The following is a 15861-nucleotide window of genomic DNA, read 5'->3' on the forward strand; positions in this document are numbered from 1 at the left end:
GACAGTCAAAAAGGGACTCAAGGGATGTGGGTATAATTCCTCGTATGATGGTACTGTTCAGTATGTTGACTGTGGTAGTAGATACCACACTGAATGAACATACACACTGTCCTCTGGTCAGGCTGCCAGGTGTCTCTTAGTTGGAAGAAGAATGATGGAATCTCCCTAACGGTGTCTCTCCACAGCCTGGCTGTTTTTCTGCAGGAAAGGGGAATCTCAGGCCAGGTTGCCTGTTGTGGCTAGATCCCTTCTGCTAGTTCCATTTGCTGCTCCATGCCTCGTGGTGGGAGAAGGGAATCTAGGGAATCTTGGGAATCTTTGGCTTGTGGGGTAAAAGCACCTGAAGCAAATGATTAATCTGTTTCCAGACATAGCTAGCAGAGCAAGAGTGAAATGTACAAATATATAAATATATAAATAAATAAGTCTCCTGTTTCATTAAGACTAAACCTCAAAAAGATTTACTTAGTAAAGTTATAAACCTTAAAAATTTTAATTTATATGATCAAATGCAAAGTATTATTATTGAAGAGATTATTTCTTATCAATATTTTAAGAACATATTTTATGTAAACTTTAAATAAATATTGAGGTAACAAAGTAAAAAGTTTTAAGATATGTTCCTCAAGAAGAAACTAATTCCAGGATGAATGGAACAAACGTGAATGAGCCAAACTATCCATTTCTCTAGTTCAGCTGAAAAATTTTCTAAAGAAATCATTGTTGTATCATTTAGAACATATGTACTAAAAAGAAAAAAACTGCATTTTCATTCACAGTGAAACAGTTTTATCATGTAAGAATTAGGCTCTTGTCATAAAATTTAATAGTGTTTCTGAGTAGTGATTTTAAGTAGTTTAGTTTAAATAAATCTGCTTCTGTAGTATACATATTTAAGCCTCATTTAGTGGCAGAAATTCTCTTAACAAAAATGTTTGCCAGGTGTATCTCTAACAGGTACACTACTTTGAGGAAGTCCTTGAAAAATGTCTTCCCTATATTACAAAACATGGCAGCAGAATTCCAACTCTCTTTCAGACATTCTACATCTTAAGTAAGAATTTTATTGCTTTTGAACAAAGAACGTTTTTAAATTTAGTGTAAGTAGTAATTATAAAATGACTTTAAATGTTTTAAAACATCAAATTACATTTTTCCTATTTTCTAAGTAAGTATACGTTTCTAAACAGAAAAGTACATATACATTTATTTTAAAGAAGATGAAAGTCTAAGAAGTTAATCTATTCCTAACAGGTCATAATAGAAGGTGCTGAGGCTTCAGTGATTTAATGTATATTCTTGTCAGAAATTAACTTTATTATTCATATTGTTTAGAATGAGTGATGACTAAAATCACTTTGAGAAACTTATGGCAAGGAAGTTTATTAAAAATTGTCCTTATCTAAGCATATAAAAAGAAAAAGCAGTCTTTCCTTCTAAACTTTAAATATATCATCTAATTTCAAGTATGTAAGGGTAATAGCAAGAACTTAAATTAAACCCAGAACCTAAGTGTCAACCAATAAACAGATACAGAATGCTGTGCACACACAGAGAAATATTATTCAGCCATAAAAAATTAGATTGATCCATTTGCAATAAACGAAATAAGTCAGAGAAAGACAAACACAGTATGATCTCATTTATATATGGAATAACAACAAACAAACAAAATACCTGGAGCTCACTGATACACAGAACAAATTGTTGGTTGCCAGAGGCAGGGGGTGGGGATCAGGCAAAAGGTACAAACTTCCTGTTACAAAAGTCCTGGGGATGTAATTAACTACAGCATCATAACAACAGCATCAGTTAATCATAGAGTACTGTATAGCTAGCAGAAAGTTACTATAAAAGAGTAAATCTTAAAAGTTCTTATTGCAAGAAAAAAAATGTAACTGTGTATGGTGGTAGAAATTTACTGTGGTAATCATTTTTCAATATACAAAAATATCAAATCATTATGTTGTATAACAAACTAATATAAAATGTATGTCAGTTATATCTAAAAAAAAACATATATTAAAAACCTAGAAAACTATAAACAGCTGATTTATTAAAGTAGTAATCTTTTTTCCTTCTTATTTTTCTATTTCTTATTATTGTTCTTTAAGAACATTAAAAATATCTCCTACATTATACATAAAAAATTTATTCCTAATTAAAAAAAAACAAACAAACCCTCATAGAATGATGTTCTATATGCCTAGAAAATTAGTGGAGCTGGGTCAGAGGAAGTGAAATCATGGTTCCAGGTACCAATAGGGCTGGGTAATGGTCATGTCAGAAAATGAGAGGGAGGCCAAAAATTGACTCTTGGAAAGATAAATACAGCAACAAGAATCTGAAGGTAGAACTAAAGTCAGGATACCATATTATCAAGGAGAACAGACAAGTGGAATATAAATACCTTTAAAATCCTAGATGCTTATTTAAGCCTATGTAGCATAGATAATTAACAGAAGACAAGTCAGTTGATAGAGACTGTCAGATGCCACTGCTCTCTGGGAAACTGAACTCAGGAAAACATTCAGTCCCTTTAAGTAATAGGGTACTAGCCAAATCATCAAGGAGTAAAAGCCAAGTCTAATAATTGCACAGTGAGACAGAAGTCAGGGTGGGATCTGACTTGAAATGGAACCGTTGATCTGGGGTCCTTTTTAATGAAAGACAGGTACTCTCCTAGAAGTATTTAGCTTGAAGAACACTATCAAGTAGCCAAAAACAAACAAACAAACAAACAAACAAAAACCCCAGTTTATGAGGTGTCATGCAAAACAAAATTCAGAAGTAGACACACAGAATTTTATCAAAATGAAACATTATTTAGGTATTTCCAATTGCCATGAAAATCTTAGGGATATGAACCTGGTGAGTGAGGTTATGGAAGATGAGGCTGGAAATACAGATTGAGGGAGGCCTTTTTAAAGATTCTTTATCAGTTAAAGGTTAATTCCCTGAATGATCCACATGATTCATGTTCAGAGGTCCTCTTATCAGCAATCCCTTCCTAGAACTGCCTATACAAAACATCCCCCTTTTCCTCCTCAACATATTTTTCTTCAGAGACCTTAACACCATATGAGCAATTGAATAATAGTTTATTTATTGCCTGTCTCCCCCAAATAAAATATAAGTTCACGGATTTCATTTTGTTCATTGCTCCATCCCCAATACCTAGAAGACACGTGACATATAGCTGACAGTAAATATTTGCTATTGAATAAACAAATAAATATTAGCACACCCAGAGAAAAAGATAACATAAGCAGGAAAAATTTTAAATGTGCCCATCTTATTTCCCTAGCTGTAAAAAGAGGACGACAATCTAGCCCTTTTTGGTCAGGCTCAAACAGTTCACTTTAGTTTAACTAAAAATAACAAGAAAAGGTTGGGCTTTAAAAAAAGACCTTTTGTAGTTAGTCCTTCCAGTCTTTTGTTTCTAACCTTGATGTAGCACTGGTAACTTCTGGTATTGATAGGAAACACTCACATTTTTCAAGAATGTGAAATCAGTTGATTAAAATGACCACACTAGTAAACCAATGAAAGAAGTGACTATGAATATTTTGTTATGAGAATGGATTACTAGTGGCTTAGAATCTTACAAATTAATTCTTCCACATACCTTTGAATTTCACTGTCTATTGAAGAGCTAGTTTATTTCTTTGAATTTTAGTTAAGAGCTAAACATCTCTAAAAATGCTTTAATTTAAATGTGTTTCTGCTTTTTAGTATATCTGCAATAATGTTCACAGACTATCTTTTAAAAACCTGCCATTTGTAAAAAAATAAAAGGAAAAATAGAAGCCTAATCAATGTATATTCATTTTTATTTTGAAGACCAAAAATTTAAAAATAAAAATATTAATTTCAGTATACAAAAGTGACTGAAACCACTTTTCAGTTAAGGAAAAAAATGATATGCTTGTCCAGACCCTTTCCCATTTTTTTGAATGGGTCGTTAATTTTTGTTAGTTTTATTCTGACACACTTCTGTAAAGAAATGTCTCATTTATTATATAAAGTGCAATATGACAGACATTTTCTTCCTATTTTGTTTATGTTGTTACTTGTAACAAAACAAAATTATTAAATCAAATATATTTTTTTTTAAAAACTATGGACTTCATATAATACTCAGAAAACCTTTATTAATACTGTCATTTATAAATATACTCGTTTTTTCTGCCAGAAAATTTATGGAATGTTTATAATAAAGCCACTTTTATACATTTAAATTTTTGATTTAGCTGGAATTTATTTTGGTATAAATAATAACTTAAAGTCTACTTTTTTCCCAAATTGCTATCCTGATGATCCATTTGCATTTATTGAATTGTCTATATTTTCCTTTCTCCACTAATTTGAGGTACTAATAAATGATAATGTGATATTATCATATATTATGTTCCACTAAGTCTGGGGTTTATTTCTGAGCTCAACTTCACTCAAAACTACAGAAATGCAAATTAAGTAAGATACTACTTTTGACCTATTCATTTAAGAAACATTTAAAAGTTTGATAACTGAGTTAGGTGAGGGTGTGGGGACATAGATACAACTGATGGGAATACAATTGGGAGGGGAAGAAAAATTTTCTTAGAAATAATTCACTGTGTTATACAACATACACACATATATTCAAAAGTGTTCTTTTATGGCATTTATTAAAGTTTTGGGTCTTTTGTTTTCATCTAGATCCTGCATTTTTTTTTCTATTGTGTTCATTCTTAAGGTATTTTATACTATGTCGTTTTAAGTGGAATCTTTTTTTCCCATTACATTTGCCAATTATTGCTGATACAGAAACTGTCCTATAGGATGAGATTGGCACCATTTAATCAAAAAAGCTAAACCAGAAATCATTTTTAAATGATACATACATATATTTTTAAAATTTTCACCCGAGGATATGCTTATTGATTTTAGAGAGAGAGAGAGGAAGATAGAGGAGGAAGAAGGAGGGGAAGTGGTGAGAGACAGAAAGAGAGAGGGAAACACTGATGTGAGAGAGAAACATGGATCAGTTGCCTCCCATAGGAACCCCAACCAGGGATCAAACGGCAACCTTTTGGTGTACACGATGACACTCCAATCACTGAGCCACCCAGCCAGGGCAAATGATACCTATATTTTTAAGAAAATTTTACTTGAGTTTTTAGAAACATAGTATGTATATTCATTAAAAACTCTTTATGTAGGGTCAAGGTTTTTTATTGAGTAGAGTTCCAAGTTGTTTTTCTTTTATAGACCACACCAATAATGTATGTTTATGATTTTCACTACGTGTAAAATGAAGACATAAAGACACAAAGCAATCTGAGAACTACAGAATCAGTCCTTCTAGCTTCCTATGTTATCCCCTGTAAATCTTTAACAGAAGTATGTACACATCTAACTCAAGGCCATATTTATGGCAACTTACCTTTAAGTTATTCCAAAGCATTGAACTTGGTTTTCTAAAAACAACCTTTTGCCCTTGTATTTCATAGCATGTGTAACCACCACAAATAAACTGAAAACAGATATACTAAATTTGTGATATGCATCCAATTTCATTACCGGGAACAAAAGAGGTCAGGTATACCAAATAGTAACTTTCTAGCCACAAGCATTTAGCTTTCTAGGAGCACCCTGAGAGAGCAATTCAATTGTTCCTTATCTCCACCCCTCAGTAATGGTTAAAAGAAAGTCAGTAAATACTCATTAAAATAAACTGAAGTATACCCGGACTTCTGAATAAACATGACTACAAAATGTCAAATTCACTATTCACAGAAATTTCTTTTTCTAATTATTTGAAAGAAGCAGAAATATCTCCTTCCTCTGTATAAAATGTGGCACAGTACTTTTCCTAATCCCAACCATTTTTATTTAATCAAAACAATGAAGCTAAAAAGGAAGCAAGGCTGCAGTATGATTTTAATCTAAAGAAAAATGAAAACCTCTAAGAGATTAGGTTAAATTTATACTACAATTTTAGAATTTAGTTTTTCAAAAAATGTCTATATAGTCTACACATACAAAAAAAAAAAAAATTCTTGCTCTGTCCCATGAGGCTCATTTGGAGCATCAATCCGTAACCAAAGGGTTGCATGTTTGATTCCCAGTCAGGGCACATGCCTGAGTTGCAGGTTCATTTCCCAGTCTGGGCTTGGACAATCCCCGGTTCAGGTGCAAACAGGGAGCAGCCAATCGATCCTTCTCTCTCACATTGATGTTTCATCTCTCTCCTTTCCTCTCTCTCTAAAAGCAGTGACAAAAATATCCTTGGATGAGGATAAAAAAATTTAAAAAAAAAAATATCTTGTTTACTTACCAGTCACCTAGGCCATGAACCAAGGTTTTTCTTATTTTAAGTCATTAAGAAAAGAAGATTGAAAGATGCCTGTTATAGTGGGAACACTTGACTAAATGTCAAGAATCTAGAATTCTAGTCCCAGCTCTCCATGCTCTCATTGAATTGTGTTCTTTAATTTGAGAAATATGTACAAGGAGTTGGGCTGAGTACTTTATAGTGAGGACTTGATTTCTAGTTCTGGCTTAATCATTCTTCATAATTTAATCACTTGGTAATCCTAGGCAAGTTATAACTTCTCTGAATTTCAGTTTCTTAATCTGTAAAATCGAGACAATAAATGCTTTGTCATTCAAAATTAGTGTGAAGATTAAATTAGGTAGAAACAGGCTAATTCAGTATTCTCCTTCTACAAATACATAATAGAGAAGTTCAGTTATTTGCTCATTTATATTAATTTTTATTAGCACAGTTGGGAGTAGAACATAAGTCACTTAACACCTAGTCAAATTGGTGTTTTCACCACTTCTTAATTGTTTTTAAGATTTTTGAAAACCACAACCCACCTAGCCTTCCTCAACTGGATTTTATAACCAAATTAAGCCTTTATAAACCAAAGTATACATTGTATGTGATGAATTAATCTCTCTTTTAGGAATTTACAGTGAAATTATTTATGTAGCATCCTCACAAGAATTGAGAAAATAGTCACTTAAATCATTTTCTGTGTGTTTGGTTGAGACAGACAACATGACTTTACTAATGTGCTATATTAAGATATCATTACCAGGTATGGCTCTAGGTTTCAGGACTTGCAATTTGAAATCTTTATTCAATTTTAAAGGCTAGTTAGACATCATCTCCTCTGGAAGCCCTTTAACTGACTTGGTTGACACTCATTGCCATTCTGTACAAATACCTATTGTTGCACTCGGTATTAATTTATTTCTTTGTTTTTTAATCTTAATTGAATTGCTGCATATGTCTTAAAAGGAAGATGAACTAAATAGTGAGGAAGTACTGAAAAGGAATTGATGAGATTGAGAGGTCTCCATAGAAAAATGTGATAGAATTTTAAGAGGCAGAAATAAAGGTATGGGGAGCAGGCAGAAATAGGAAAAAAGGAAGGAGAGACAATTCAGGTGTTGTCAGTGATGAACATATTTATTCAAGTTTTAAATCTTGTACCACACCAACATTCCTGGTCCTCTTCACTTCCACCACCCTCTTGGCTTAAACCATCTTTAACCATTATTCCTATCCACTTTTTCTTTGCTATAAACCCTACAAGTTAGTTCAACTTTTTGAACTTGAGTGAAGAGTGACAAAAAAGTGTTAAGTGTTTGCACTAATGATAGAAAGGCAAATCACTTACAGTAATACTAAATTTTTCTAGAATTTAATAAATTTTCCTGTTAGGCTAAAAGATCTTTTTATATAAAATAAATACATTATATTAACATAAATTACAAATGTTCATTTCTCAAACTGCAAAAGTTCTGTTCAATTCTAAACTTAAACAGAAAATGTATCCTAACAGTCTTCAGAAAAATCCAAAATGAAAAAACTTTTTTTTTCATTAAGTGTAAATTGAGATGGAAAAAAACCTTGAAGAGCAACATCTCATCATGGCAAACGTTTGTTAAATTCAAAATAAATAAGGTTTGAATATTTTTGTTACATTTTAAAATTTTACTGTTCCACACTTTCTTTTGGACTTGAACAAGTTACTCAGTTTAAGTTTCACATGCTATCTCATCCAATTTTTTCAGATATCTCATATCCTCAATTATGGCTATCAAAACTTTTGATGAAAGAACTACTTTAAAGTTTTGATCAATTCTTCTTTGACAAATTTTACAGTAAAAGAATATGGCATCTTATTTGTATTTTGGAAAGGAAATGTCTTTTAAAGAAGGATGCTATAGAAATATAAAGGAAAGGCTTTTAAAAGTGTTTAGTCTTTACAGTATAGCAAAATATTTACAAAAGTTTTCTTACATTATGAGACTCTTGGCTTAAACAAAGAATATTTCTTGCACAACTTGACTTCAAAATTAAATATTCTTAAATACAAAGAATGAAAAGTGACTCCTTGATTTGTTATACCTAAGAGTTAAAAAAAAAAAGTCCTAGCAGCTTAAGCATTCAAAGTATTCAAGGAATCAGAATCAGATACAGAAGCAGGAAGGGACCTTTGAGCAGTGTAGCTCTCTCATTTAACAGCCAAAGAGCCAGAAACTTAGAAAGGTCAAATGATTGTATATTAAGTGCCTCTGATTCTCTGCCTGTGCTCTTTTTACAACATTTTCATAAGTTTATTTTGAATTGGGCACACACACAAAAAGTCATATTTCTTGCCTCCTCAAAGCCACAGTTGTAGCAGAAATTTAGTCAAGACCTCAGAAGTTACCCAAATCCTTAAACTTCTAATGGTTAACTAACAGAATACAACTCCCTCTCAAACCAATCAAAATTAGTTACATAACTAAATGATTTATACCATTACTGTAGTGATTAATAAAAACACCAACTTTATATGCTAGCTGGCTGTTTACCTGGTTTATTGATGTGATTAAAATTTGAATAGTAATGGAATACATAATGAGATTTACTAAATTTCAAATCAATTGTGTTATTATACCCCCTAAAAACTCCATACAAGAAACAAGTTGATTCAGACTTCACTTTCAGAAGTGTACAAATCTCATATTAAAGTAACAGTTTGTTCTCAGTCTGTTAAATACAAAAGCACCTATTAAATATATTCAATTCCCTGGATTTATTTCTTTGTAAGTAGCTACTACATATTTTTAATTAACCTGAAAAATTTTTCAAGGTATCTAATTTCACTTTGGTACCTTAATTAAATAGTTTGAAAAATCCAGCATTCAATAATCTTCTTCCCTGCTGAAACAAACAGCTCCTCTGCTAGTGCTCTTCCTCAGTAGAAACCTCTAACAAAGTTCAGGTTTATTGATATGATTCATTCATCAGCAAACATGTGAATATCTACTAAGGGTCAAACATTGTGTTAAGAGTTAGCTGATAACAACAAAAAGCTTCATTTAAAAAATAGTAATCTATCCATTTTTAAGGACCAATAACTCCCACATGAAAAAAACAAATGAACAATTAAGTGAATAAGTCAAGTGAATAACATTAATATGTGGAAAAATAGTCTGATGTAGGATACATTTTAATTCTTTGTTTGAGAAAATGCCATTCAAAATGAAAGTGGAAGTAAAAAAGTTCAGGGCATATAACTGCTTATACTTCATTATTTAATAGTGACTAAAGAGGAGATTATCAATTTAAAAGTAGATTACTAAGAAACCATACAAATTTTTTCTCTCCAATGAGAATATAAGTTTATTAAATACTCCTTTTTTTCATTACTGTTTACTCAAAATTTCCTGCTATCTTTTACATGAACACACACATACTACCTATTTTCTATACCAATGCCAAATAAAGAAATTCAGTCCTTTAAAATTTTCATTTTCTTGATTATAAGTAATGCTTGTACTTTTTGTTTCAGTTGACTATAGATAAATTTCCCAGTCAAAACAATAATAGAGTACCTTTCAAAAGAGATTCATCAACAAACAAAAGTTGCTGAGCAAGGAGTGTAGTTCAAAATAAAAAAAGTGCAAAATCAGCATAAAATGTTAGTGCAACATATTATTTTTAACTTTTTCACGTTATTTTTAAATTAGCTAAGTAATTTAGAAAGAAAAATAAATTGCTCTTAAATCTCTAAATCTTAATTGATAATGGAAAGGAAGAATTTCAGCCCAAATTGAACCAAACTAGACAATAAGAACAGTAAAACACAACTGGATATAGCCTTTTATGAAAAAAGGTAATTTAAAATAAGAAAAACATGTGTGTCCAGAGGATGTGATATCTTCAGTTCTTGAGGAAATAACATCTACATTCAACTACCCTCATCACATACCTTCTTCTTCCAATTTCTTTGGGCTCTAAGAAATGAGTATACTTTAAATATAAATATACAGAGAAACCACTCACAGGAACTTTTAAATGAAGACAAATTTGAACCATATTTTAAAATATGGTTAATATCAAATTAAGAGGGTAAGAGGAGGACTGAGGGAATGAAAATAAAATGTTTGAAAATATGCAATTTAATTCTGTGCATAGGATTAATATGCACACCAAACATACACATTTCTGAACTTATTGAAAGTGATCATTTAAAAATAGAAAGTGTTCTAAAATATTAATTCAATTTTATAGGAAAGAGAAAAGAATGTTAGAAAACTTTTTATCAAAAACTAAAGACACTGGGATTGAAACCATTCACAATCATACCAATTAAATTAAATCTTAAGGAATAATTATGGAAAACAGAGGCTAAGAGTGGCAAAACTACCATTGGTCCTCTCAATCAAATCCTTTTTACATCCAAAGATTTGATTTCTCTCTTTCAGTCATTAAACAATTTTTTAAAAATGCTTTATTATCACTAATAATTTCAATTTAAAAATTCACTCATACACATTTTATTTCTAAAAAAAATTGTCAAAAAAAATGTCATATCCTAAACATAAAAGCAAACACGGAAGAGAGTGTACAGGCTTAAAACCAATTTTTTTCTCTCTCAATTATTACTACCAGAAGAAAGAACAAAAGGACAAGAAAATTCCTTGAGAGATAGATGGCCATTATCCCAGCTAGCATTTCTGCATAAGAAGAGCTAATGGCGAGATGTCTCAGCTAAACAGTGACATTTGCAAGCCTCTTAGATATATCCTCAGCAGACACATTATCAGATTAAAGAACTGCAAACAAGCTGGGCTGAAACCTTTCTTTGTCCAAGCCCAGCCTCTTCTTCCTGATGTCATTACAAACCGAGCAAGCCTTTCTTTCGCCCTTCAGACAAAGTCCATTATTCAATACAGCTGGCAACGGAGGAAAACTCGTTCAGCAAGAGCTAACATGCTTAGGAATTTCTTTCGGAACACTTAAAAGACTTCTGCTTACCACCATCAGGGATCCACTACCTACCGGAAATGAAAACTTCATTTTTAAAAAAGTAAGAAGTAACTTAGACCAAATTGGGAATGTTTAAGTTTCTGAAAGTCTGCACTGAAAAGCAAAATAAAATTGCTATCTTTAGCTTAAACATTCTGGAGCATAAAGAAACTTTGATCTTGGAATATCATCCTGACTACTGAAATACAAGTTTACCAGACGAGTATATTTATTCCATCTCAGAACACAGCGTTTCGTTACAATTTATAATCCAATGGTTTGGCTTCACTGACTACATTTTTTAAAGGTTGCTTGTTGGTTAACAAGCCCTGGATTCACAGATTTTCTGGAGACTAGAAAATAAGACTGTTTTCCTGCTGAAGAACCAAGTGGAAACTTTACAGCAACAAATTTTATGTTTCTTTTGGAAATTGTGGAGAGAAATGAAATATTTATAAAAACATCCAAAGACCCAAAGAATTTACAAATATACTGGAGGTTTTAAAGTGGTCACAATCTGAATACCAAAGGAGGCTGCTGCTGACCAAAGGACGTCAACACAGTAAACCGAACGTGCCTTTATAATGGTAAGCAATAACAGCTCCCAATGCTCCTATGATGACTCCTTTAAATACACTTTGTATGGGTGCATGTTTAGTATGGTGTTTGTGCTTGGGTTAATATCCAACTGTGTTGCCATATACATTTTCACCTGCACTCTCAAGGTGCGAAATGAAACTACAACGTACATGATTAACTTGGCAATATCAGACTTGCTTTTCGTTTTCACTCTACCCTTCAGGATTTTTTACTTTACAGCACGGAACTGGACATTCGGAGATTTACTTTGTAAAATTTCAGTGATGCTGTTTTATACCAATATGTACGGAAGCATTCTGTTCTTAACCTGTATTAGCGTAGATCGATTTCTGGCGATTGTCTACCCATTTAAGTCCAAGACTCTAAGAACCAAACGAAATGCAAAAATCGTTTGCACTGCTGTGTGGTTCACTGTGGTCGGAGGAAGTGCACCAGCAGGCTTTTTTCAGTCTACCCACTCTCGGGGTAACAATACCCCAGAAGCCTGCTTTGAAAATTTTCCCGAAACCACATGGAAAACCTATCTCTCAAGGATTGTAATTTTCATTGAAATAGTGGGATTTTTTATTCCTCTAATTTTAAATGTAACTTGTTCTAGTCTGGTGCTAAGAACTTTAAATAAACCTGTCACATTAAGTAGAAGCAAAATAAACAAAACTAAAGTTTTAAAAATGATTTTTGTACATTTGGTGATATTCTGTTTCTGTTTTGTCCCTTATAATATCAACCTTATTTTATATTCTCTTATGAGAACACAGACATTTGTCAATTGCTCGGCAGTGGCAGCAGTAAGGACCATGTACCCAATCACTCTCTGCATTGCTGTTACAAACTGCTGCTTTGACCCAATAGTTTACTACTTCACGTCGGACACAATTCAGAATTCAATAAAAATGAAAAACTGGTCTGCTAGGAGAAATGACTCCAGATTCTCTGATGTTCAAGGCACAGAGAACTTTATCCAACATAACCTACAGACCTTAAAAACTAAGATATTTGACAATGAATCTGCAATATAAGCTGCCTGAAATAAAACCACTGGAACTTCACTGGGAACAGAACCTCCAAGTTGCTTCAACTGTGAAAAGTTTTCTTGAACAACTATTTCTCTACCTTTGAAAGAAAATTAGCATGTGGACAATTTTAAAGTTTTTAGGATTAAAAAAAGCTGTATTCAATGTGTTAAGAATTCAAATGTACCCTATTCTTGTATACACTCCATTTTATTTTTCTTAGCGATTTTGACTTGTACATTTTTCTTCATTAAAAAATTCCTAAAAAAGTCAAAGTCTAAAAGTCATTTTGATTTAAATCATGTGATGACCATCTGTACTGTCTTTGAAGTTCTTAGTAATTTTATACTAAATGATTTACAAACATTAAATGTCTTCAGTAATATTTTTATTCAACATATATCTAATTTCTATTTCATTTGAATTGAGACTACTGTCATGTTTCCTATGCTATAATAACATAAATGAAAACAGAGTAATATGAAAAAAATCAATAAGTGCTTTTGGAGGATTTTTAAAAAAAAATAGCTAAAAGTGTCTTCTGTAGAAGAATGACATACACAATCAGAGGATCTTGAGCAGTTACACTTACAGATAATATTAATAATTTTATATCTGTATGCAATTCATAAAAAGCAGATGTTATCTAACTAATATCACATGCTTTAAAGTTACTATTTGATCCATTTTCTGGCTTTAGCAGCACCCAATTTCATAATGATATACACTACAAAAATTGAGAAGAAGAAAACTAACTGTTATTTTGCTAAGTAAATGTTTAAAAAATAAAATACCACTAAAAGTACACTGTAAAGGTATATTTATATCACACTAAATAACTTATATTTTAAGTATTTTAGGTTATAGAAACACCATAAATAGTGAGACAGTAAAATACAATACTTAGCACTTAGTAATTAATGTATATATTACTTCCCTCCCATCTTTGACCATTTAAAGCCAAATAATGAAGAGCTGAAAATACTATTTCCAGTAATCAAAATGTTACTGAAGAGTTGAAATAATTTATGAATTAAGGATATAGTTTCTTACATAACTGGTAAAACTACAGGGCCAAATAACTAAATACAGCTACATTTTCATTTCATTAAATATAAAAAAAATTGCTTTGAGCTATAATATAGATATGATGTATCAACTACAGTGAAACTTTTTCCTTTCCCAACATATCTTTATTTTCAAATTCAAGCAGTTCTCCAAAGTTAACTAAAAAAAATATTTTATTTGAGAAAAAAAACATATAATTAATTTCAATTCAGCTTTCAACCTATCTGATTTTTACATATTACTCTTTCAAGTCCTGAATAACAACTTTGGACAAATACTCTTAGGATTTAAGTTTGATTTTTGCTGTTCTCTGGGTTTGCACTGCAATGATTTCAGAGGAATCATAGTCATTTGCAAGAGGGAAAGTCCATTTTCAATAAAGTAACAGTGATATTTTCTTTAGGGATCCATTGTTTCTTTTAGACAAACCTAAAGCTAAATAAATCCTTTAAAAAAAAAAACTAGTGGAGATATTAAACATGGTCCTTTATATCCCAAGAGAAGTACACATGCTATAAACATGTTTTCTTTAATTGACTCCTAAGTACTTTTATTTGATATCACTTTTTGGAAAACAAATACATTTAGCACTCAAAACATACAGGGTAGGGCAAAAGTTGGTTTACAGTTGTGAGTACCCAAAACACAGGTTATTCTTACGTTATTATTTACTATTATATTTCATACAAACAACCGTAAACTTACTTTTACCCCTACCCTGTGTATTTTTGAGTTGAAAAGCAAGTAACAATTTACTGATGTGGAGGAAAGGGTGGGAGTTTGTTAAACAGATTTTTCAGAACTTTCTTTGGCATAAAGATCTGTGAGCAAGCTCTCGTAAGCATGGATATTACTTTAAAATACAAGAAAGACAAATCATCCAATAGTTGTTATTACTGCTCTCACTTGTGAAGTTTTTGTTGCCCTCTGGTCAATAGGAAGATGAATCAAAAGTTTTGTAAGATTCCTCACAAAGAAATATGTAACAGATAACAAATACTAGTTTTCACAGTTAGAACTTCAAATCCTGGGCAAATCTTACCTAGAGGGACAGAAGGAATACTAAAGTTATTTTCCTTTGCTAGAGTAGCACTTTACGGTAAATTCTATACCATATTCCTAGAGGTTTTTTTTTTTTTATTTCTCCTTTAGTAAGAAAACCTATATTAATAAAACTCTAAGAATTTTACTTTTTGTTACCTTAAAGTGACAGTAACAAACGGTGACCACTGTTTTCAACATCTTTATAAAAGATGATGATTTAACTAACCTTCATTTCTACATTAACTCCCTTCAAAGGAACAGAAGTAAGGTGAGAAGATTTCTGAGGTGTGGAAAATACCTTCCTAGAATTCCTAGTAATTATTTCTGAATTTAGAAATTATCTTTTCTGAGCAAATACCAAGTAACTACTTTACCAAAAGAATGTATGAAAATAAATGCATTTTACATCATATAGCCACAGAAAATTTAAAGACACTGAAGATACTAGGTTATCAAAGAGTTCTAACTTTAAATTCTACATTCAAAATACTAAAAGCAAATTTGAGGTATAATTCTTAATTACAAATTAGATATTTAAAGAAATTAGTCACTCAGCTCTGGCCAGGTGGTTCAGTTGGTTGGAGCATCATCCCCTACTCCAAAAGGTTGTGGGTTGGCCCAGCCAGGGCACATACCTAGGTTGTCTGTTTGATCCCTGACTGACCGTGCATACAAGGTGAGCAGGAAGGGGTTGTGGCCAATCAATCTCTCCTCTCTCTCTCTCTCTCTCTCTTTCCCTTCCTCTCCCCCTAAAATCAATAAACATATCCTCAGGTGGGAGGGGGAGGAAAGATAGAGAAAAGGAAGGGAGGAAGAAAGGAAGTTGATGAATAG

General features: G+C 31.9%; 2 protein-coding genes across 5 annotated transcripts in view; one reads left to right on the forward strand and one right to left on the reverse strand.

Annotated features, from left to right (window-relative positions):
* The window catches only part of RB1 (RB transcriptional corepressor 1), a 305988-nt gene that overhangs the window by 93498 nt on the left and 196629 nt on the right, over nt 1–15861 (reverse strand). The window lies entirely within an intron of this gene.
* Nucleotides 11887–12921, forward strand: LPAR6 (lysophosphatidic acid receptor 6). The gene has a single exon (XM_054586349.1). It carries the CDS (start codon nt 11887–11889, stop codon nt 12919–12921), a length of 1035 nt encoding a protein of 344 aa, XP_054442324.1.

This window comes from Pteronotus mesoamericanus, unplaced genomic scaffold (genome assembly GCF_021234165.1).
Source record: "Pteronotus mesoamericanus isolate MK-2021 breed Mesoamerican mustached bat unplaced genomic scaffold, CSHL_Meso_final contig_94, whole genome shotgun sequence".
Classification (NCBI taxonomy): Eukaryota; Metazoa; Chordata; class Mammalia; order Chiroptera; family Mormoopidae; genus Pteronotus; species Pteronotus mesoamericanus.

Bases quoted from the DNA above. Each gene is read 5' to 3' on its own strand.
- LPAR6 (XM_054586349.1), top strand. From the start codon at position 11,887: ATGGTAAGCAATAACAGCTCCCAATGCTCCTATGATGACTCCTTTAAA.